General features: G+C 35.8%; 2 protein-coding genes across 4 annotated transcripts in view; one reads left to right on the top strand and one right to left on the bottom strand.

The window, feature by feature from the left end:
- Nucleotides 1–863, bottom strand: part of nudcd2 (NudC domain containing 2) — a 15,421-nt gene extending 14,558 nt beyond the window's left edge. Inside the window, exon 1 of one of the 2 annotated variants that reach the window (XM_016549414.1) lies at nucleotides 505–863. In XM_016549414.1, coding sequence (XP_016404900.1) covers nucleotides 505–693 — 189 coding nt within the window. In that variant the 5' untranslated portion in view covers nucleotides 694–863. The remainder of the gene's footprint in view (nucleotides 1–504) is intronic. The other variant, XM_016549413.1, reaches the window with a different exon arrangement.
- Nucleotides 864–2,467: 1,604 nt separating this feature from the next.
- The window catches only part of gabra6a (gamma-aminobutyric acid type A receptor subunit alpha6a), a 13,021-nt gene continuing 8,178 nt past the window's right edge, over nucleotides 2,468–7,310 (top strand). For both annotated transcript variants that reach the window (XM_016549411.1, XM_016549410.1), the window contains exons 1-7: nucleotides 2,468–2,596; nucleotides 2,716–2,822; nucleotides 3,610–3,677; nucleotides 3,915–4,135; nucleotides 4,288–4,370; nucleotides 4,456–4,599; nucleotides 6,299–6,451. In XM_016549411.1, coding sequence (XP_016404897.1) covers nucleotides 2,562–2,596; nucleotides 2,716–2,822; nucleotides 3,610–3,677; nucleotides 3,915–4,135; nucleotides 4,288–4,370; nucleotides 4,456–4,599; nucleotides 6,299–6,451 — 811 coding nt within the window. In that variant the 5' untranslated portion in view covers nucleotides 2,468–2,561. The remainder of the gene's footprint in view (nucleotides 2,597–2,715; nucleotides 2,823–3,609; nucleotides 3,678–3,914; nucleotides 4,136–4,287; nucleotides 4,371–4,455; nucleotides 4,600–6,298; nucleotides 6,452–7,310) is intronic.

Here is a 7,310-nt window from a genome sequence, read left to right as displayed (position 1 = left end):
ATATATAGTAAAATTGTAAAATATGATTACAATTTAAAATTACTGTTTTCTATGTGAATCTATTTTAAAATGTAATTTATTTCTATGATGCAAAGCTGAATTTTCAGCATCAGTCTTCAGTGTCACATGATCTTCAGAAATCATTCTAATATGCTGATTTGCTGCTCGAGAAACATTTCTGATTATTATTAAAGTTGAAAAAAATGATAATAATCCTTGGTGAGCATGAGACGTTTAAAAAATTGTAATGTTTTCAAACTTTGGTTAAGTACTGTATGCATGTATGAGTTTACATAAAATGTGTAATAAATGAATAAAAAAAAATATTATATTAGCACGAACAATCTGCAAAATCTTTAATAACATAGTTGAACAATTATGTGCAAAGTCTGATTAATGTATGGTTAGTAGAAGATGAGATGTCTGCTCAAAAATTAAAAAGACGTTTCTAATCTCTCAAAATAATCCTGTCTAGATCTTATAATAACTGACGCTCATCCATACCTTGAAGATCTGCTGGTCTTTCACGCGCAGCTCGATGTGTTTGCTCCGGATGCTGCACTTGATCTCTTTGGCTGAAGTTCCGGGAGGAACATTGACTTCGATGAAAACCTCTTCCATAGTCTGGTACCACGAGCCCCACGCTGTTTGACACGGGATCACGCCGCTCCTCTCCTCAAAATGCACCGACATACTGCTCTCCTCAGTGGCCTCTCATGAAAACGGCTGCAAGACACCCTACAAACTCACATCAGATTCAATAACAGCTATTATTACTGTCACTCCAGATGTATTGCTCATGCATTATGTCTTCTTCTGCGGCGAATGCCGTGCTGTTGACGGATCGAGCGCGCCATCTAGTGTATCGGAGAGCGCGTAAACAAAAGCTAATTTGTAACGTTTTGTCAAATATATAAGGAATAATGTACAGCCAACGTCCCAATGTCGTATAATATTGTTTATGTTGAGTAAAATACATCGACTGAGTTAAGCTGATACTTATTTTACTCTTAAAGCTAAGTGAAACGATCGATTACATCGTAAACAAACAGGCTAGCAACAAGGCTGCAAAATATAACAATAATGTATTTATCAGTGTAATGCAATACTTAACTAACATGTTAGCTCTCTTTATATGTAATATTTGAGTCAAAAGTTGTAAAACAAAAACAGCTAAAACCATAGCTGAATTTTAATGTAAAAGTATTTCTTAATTGTGGTTGCAATCATTTACAAAAGCAATAACAAGTAGCTAAATCTCGCAATTCTCTCACTTGTACATTGCTATTCTTATTGTGGTAAAAAGTTAATAGTTTTGTAGCTCTGCAGCAGTTATTTTACATACTTTTATGATAGAAATGCAGTACCATCATGACGTTAACCACTAGGCATGTCCAATTGTCAGACACCATGAGGAAAAAAAATTAACTTAAATGATTTTAGCAAATGGCTGCAATATAACAAAGAGTGAAAAATTTAAGGGGGTCTGAATACTTTCCGTACCCACTGTATATATATATATATATAATTTGTTTTTTTAACCCCCAACCCGCTGTGGGTATTCTCACTCCAAGTTGAACTTAATAGTTGGCAGCCCTGAAGCTGGTCTTAGCTGGTTTAAACTTGAAGTAGAAAGTCAGACAAGGCAACTACAGGACCATTGTTTATTGAAGCTGAAAAACTCTTGCAAGAAGGTCTAGTTTGCTTAGCCTAAGCTGGTTGGCTGGTTTTAGTTGGTCTTCCAGCCTGGTCGTAGCTGGTCAGCAGGCTGGTTTTAGAGGGGTTTTGGCCACTTCTTTAGCTGGTCAGGCTGGGAGACCAGCTAAAACCAGCTACTTCCAACCTTGTCTGACTTTCCCTAAAACCAGCTACTTCAAGCTTAAACCAGCTAAAACCAGCCAACCAGCTTAGGCTAAGCAAACTAGACCTTCTTGCAAGAGTTTTTCAGCTTCAATAAACATCGGTCCTGTACTTGCCTTGTCTGACTTTCCCTAAAACCAGCTACTTCAAGTTCAAACCAGCTAAAACCAGCCAACCAGCTTAGGCTGGTTTTAGCTGTTATTTTCAGCAGATTGCACAGGTACATCTGCAAGATGTCTGTTAAAGATCACTTCATCTGCTGTGTACAAACATCTGATAGACGTCTTTAAGATGCCAGTTTTACATTCAATCTAAATCATAAACATCTTAAAGACATCTTCTAAACGTCTAGTTGACGTCTGACAGGAAACGTCCTATAGACGTATTGCAGATGAGCAAACACTATAAAAAATACGTCTTGCAGACGTTAAATAGACGTCTCTGTGATGAATGTGTGCTATCAGGGTAGTTGATGTCTAGTTTGCTTGATATACTCTTTAACCTGTTGCTAAAAAAGCAAGTGGATTTTCCTAATCCTTTAATTTGATTATCCTGAAAGCATTTCAAGTCACATTCAGCCCTTCATTTACTGACAGTCATAAGACAGTGCTTCAGTTCAGTACATCACATTATGACCTCTAACCATTGATGCCTTAATTTATTTTATTTTGTATTTATTTATTTACTTTTTTGCAACAGAAATGGCTCTTCTTTTGGCCTTGTTATGTCTCACAAGGTGAGTTAATGGACTAGGTATACTTACTTTAAATGAGTTAACTTTAATGCTAATTTTACCTGACGTAGGTCTAAATTCACTGAAAGGACTAATCTAGATGGTCATTTCTCTCTGTGTAGTGTTGCAGATGTATTAGGAAAGCAAAGGATAAATTCAGAAAATATAACACGGATTCTAGACCGACTTCTTGAGGGTTATGGCAATCGACTGCGCCCGGGATCTGGAGGTAAGCACAGGCCTCCCAGTATAGAAATTAAATCATTTGAATTAGAAATTATTAGAAATTTTAATAATTTGTCAAAGTTTTGACATTATGTGGTTCAAAGGCGAGATCCCATTTTGTGTTCACATCAAATTAAATATACAAAAGTGATTATATTATACACAGAAAGCATTTTAAATGAAAGTAAAGTCTCTACTTTAATGTTTCAAATAATGTTTGTGAAAATAAAATATGGGTGAAATAATGTTCCATCGTCATTCAGCGAAACAGATATATATATTTAAGCAAAAATGAAACAACATACTTATTACGATCTGCACTTATTAAAATATATAAAATAATAAGAGATCATACTAAACTCTTATTATATTTTAAATGATTAAATACTTATTGTTGACAAATGGGTAAAACCTGGTTGTTTGAAGGATTTTGGCAAAGATTGGGAAAGATTTAAAATGACAATTAATTAGTATTTTAGTGCTGCACTGTGGTGCTTAAATAGAGTCTTTTAATGTCATCTAATGATTTTTGGTCTAAATGTGCCTGACAAGATTTTTTTGATATATGAACTATTGTAACACTGAATGACATTTTCTGTAAATCATGGTGAAAACGTATGATAGGCATTTTTTTTATTTTTTTATTAAACAGGACGCATTCTAATGTATGAAAACAATTAAAGTTGTTTTGATGCTCGAATACCCCTTTATGTATTTCACTTAATTTTGCTGTAACAGTATAATGGACTCACATCTCTACATGTAAATGTAATCTGTGATTAACTTTGCAGTCTCTGTAACTGAGGTCAAAACAGACATATTCGTCACAAGTTTTGGACCAGTATCTGATGTTAAGATGGTAAGAAAATACAGCACCCAAATGTTACATCTTTATTTCGATTTAGCTATAGTGCTTCATGTCTTGTCGCTAAGTAGATAACAAGCTGATGTTTTATTTATGTCTGTTCAAACTAATATCAGTATGTCAAGCCTCACCCACACTATGCTTAAAAAAGAACTTAAATTATGAATTCATATCGATTGTAACCATAAAAAAAGAACATGATTCACATAAAGAAATTGTTCTGTCTCTAAGGAGTTCACCATGGATATGTTTTTCCGCCAAATGTGGGTTGACGAGAGGTTAGCCTTTCAGGGGCCCGTCGAAATCTTGCCTTTGAATAATCGCATGGTGGACAAGATCTGGACGCCCGACATGTTTTTTCGCAATGCAAGGACGTCACTCGCACACAACATGACGTCTCCTAACAAGCTGTTTCGAATCATGCAAAACGGAACGGTCTTTTACACCATGAGGTAAAACAATCAGATGAGAGCTGAGCTTTGAAAAACCCTTGATTGGAAACCCTCGGAAATCTGTTTCAGTATAAGTGAATGTTTTCATTAGGATATTATAATAGCAAATAATTTGGGTCACCAAATAAATGCTTGTTTTCTGGATATTTTAGGCTGACTGTAAGTGCAGTATGTCCAATGGTGTTGATGGACTTTCCTATGGATGGACACACATGTCCTCTCCTGTTTGGAAGCTGTAAGATCTGTCTGTCGTGTCTGTCCGTCCGTCTATCCATCTGTGCACCATTTCTCAGCTGCTCTCTCTTACACTGTACCTTCAGATGCTTACACTAATCGTGAAATCGTCTACACGTGGAGGAAGGGTCTTCAAGCATCAGTAGATTTTCCTCCAGAATCATCAAGCTTACTTCAGTATGATCTTGTGGGCCAGACCTTGTTCAGTGAAACATATAAATTCAGCACAGGTATGTTTTTATTTAATGCTCAGTTTCCCCTAAATATTACAGATGTAGCATGTCAGATGTCTTGTACAGTTACTGTGTAGGGGTGTGCGATATTTATTGGCTATGATAATATGATAATTGTTTGTTTTAATGATATGTGAGCTGACATTATGTGTCACTCACTTTGCAAAAAACAAACAAAAACACGTCTTGAGAGTCCAAAAGCATTGCCTGTGTGATGAAGCCTATTAGAATGCAGTTAAATGACCCTATAATTCAAGTTATGAAAGCAAAAAATATCCCTGTATATACAGTAGATGTCAGTTATCTTTAAGATGTGCATGTGCTATCAGGAGTATTATCTTTTTTTCTGTTTCACCAATGAAAATAGTTCGAAACAAAGCCAGAGCAGAACATCTGTGCGTCTCAGAGCAACACTGCTGTGCCTTGATCCTGAATGAATCTGTTTTTGAACGAATCATTTGAGTCAATGATTCAATGATCCGTTTGTAAAGACAGCCACTTGCTTCATTTCTGAATGAATCATCCGTTTTGAACGAATCATTTGAATGAATGATTCCAATGAATCACTCGTTAAGACAGGGACTTGCTGCCACCTACTGGTGGTTTTAGTGTCATATTTATTTACCCTATAATTCAAGTTATGAAAGCAAAAAATATCCCTGTATGGGTTTTTGTTTTTTATATTTATATAGTTAAGTAATATCACACAAGCAACAGCTGTTTTCATAAATATTAGGGCATGATTGCAAATGTGATATACATTTTATAAAACAGTTCAACAAACAAGAAGTGAATACTGAGTGAGTTACATTTTAGACTCAATATTGCCTGCTTTTTTTTTTCTTTCAGTTTTGACAATGAAAATGGTTTCAAACAAAGCCGGAGCGAAACATTTGTGCATCTCAGAGAAACTCTGCAGTGTTTCGTTCCTGAATGAATCTGTTTTTGAACGAATCATTTGAGTCAATGATTCAATGATCCGTTTGTAAAGACAGCCACTTGCTTCATTTCTGAATGAATCATCCGTTTTGCACGAATCATTTGAATGAATGATTCCAATGAATCACTCGTTAAGACAGGGACTTGCTGCCACCTACTGGTGGTTTTAGTGTCATATTTATTTATAACCAGCCAAGGTACCAGCATAAAAACACACTACGCAAAATATGGTTTAATTATCATTATCGGAAAATCACCAAATCAATATCGCACACCCTTATTACTAGGGTAAATGACTTATTTAATTGTGTGTGTTAAGAGCTACAAGATTCCCGGCCAGCTTCTCCTCTGAGAGGCAATCTAAGATGCTTAACTGATCAGGCCTAATTCATGCTGTCTGTCTTTAAAAATAGCTGCGTTACAATAAGCCCGTTTCAGCCTCTGATCGTGTCCCGAGAATGACCGGGGGCTCAGTAATGAGGAATTTATAGGCAAGCAAAAATGGGGTACCCATCAGATCTGTGAGAAATGGATCAGCCTCACATCCGAAAGAAAGTTTTGTGCCTGTATGACTTTGCCTTTTCTTGTAATTAAGGACAGGAATTAAGAGCCGAGAGCCAAAATTCCCTCTAAATGTTTCGGAGTCGTGTTTGGCCAAATGGGCTTGATCAGAGCATCATATGGATGTGTACAGACTGCCGAATTTGCACGATTTGTCTTCATCAGTGTCCTCCTCTAATGTCTTGGCACCGTCTAGGTCTGTATTCTGTCCAGGTTGTCCATTTCTATCTTCAGAGGAAGCTTGGCTACCATCTCATCCAAACGTACATCCCATTAATTATGGTGGTTGTGCTGTCACAAGTCGCATTCTGGATCAACAAGGAGTCTGTCCCGGCTCGAACAGTGGCTGGTATGAATGTGTCATATTTCTTTGAGTATAAAAATTACATTGAACATCTACACTATTTCTGAAAGAAGTCTGTTGTGCTCTCCAAGGCTGCATTTAAAACCATTGTTATTCAATCAAAATACGGTAAAAACAGTAAAATTGTAAAATATTATTACAATTTAAAATTACTGTTTTCTATTGTAATATATTTTAAAATGTAATTTATTTCTGTGATGCGCAGCTGAATTTTCAGCATCATTACTCCAGTCTTCAGTGTCACATGATCTTCAGAAATCATTCTAATATGCTGATTTAAGTGTCTTTACTGTCACTTACAGTCAGTTTAATGCATCCTTGCTCAATTAAAGTATTTATAAAAAAAAAAACAACCATGACCCCATACTTTTGAACGGTAGTGTATGTTATGTTTTGGGGTTTCATTGTGAAATTTGAAGTGCAGTTGTAACATTTAACTGCACCTATTGTAAAAAAAAAAATAAATAAGAATCATAATATTTCTCAATAGCTGCTTACCCGCCATCTCAGTAAAGAGCACAGTCATCACTCATGACACGCTGTGGTCCATATTTATTCTATGGAGTAGCATACTACTCTTACTGTTGCAATATATAGTATGCATACTTTGTACAGTATGCAGTTTTTCTGTATGTATGGAGTAACTGAAAAGAACATAGACGTAAAACATCCCACAATGCAATGCGCTTGATTTGACCTTCCATTTCCAGTATAAATGAACTGAAAGTAATAGTAAAGCCTCAATTTTTAATGTCAGCTTCAATTCCTAATTGGTTTCTTGACTCGTTATTTGATCGTACTGCAAAATGTTTCGTTTTACAAAAAAAAAAAAAAGAAGAAAAAA

The sequence above is a fragment of the Sinocyclocheilus rhinocerous genome, unplaced genomic scaffold (assembly GCF_001515625.1).
Source record: "Sinocyclocheilus rhinocerous isolate Xijiao unplaced genomic scaffold, SAMN03320098_v1.1 scaffold1696, whole genome shotgun sequence".
In the NCBI taxonomy this organism is placed as follows: domain Eukaryota; kingdom Metazoa; phylum Chordata; class Actinopteri; order Cypriniformes; family Cyprinidae; genus Sinocyclocheilus; species Sinocyclocheilus rhinocerous.
The sequence above is the reverse complement of the archived record's forward strand: the minus strand, read 5'-3'. Positions and strand labels throughout refer to the sequence as shown.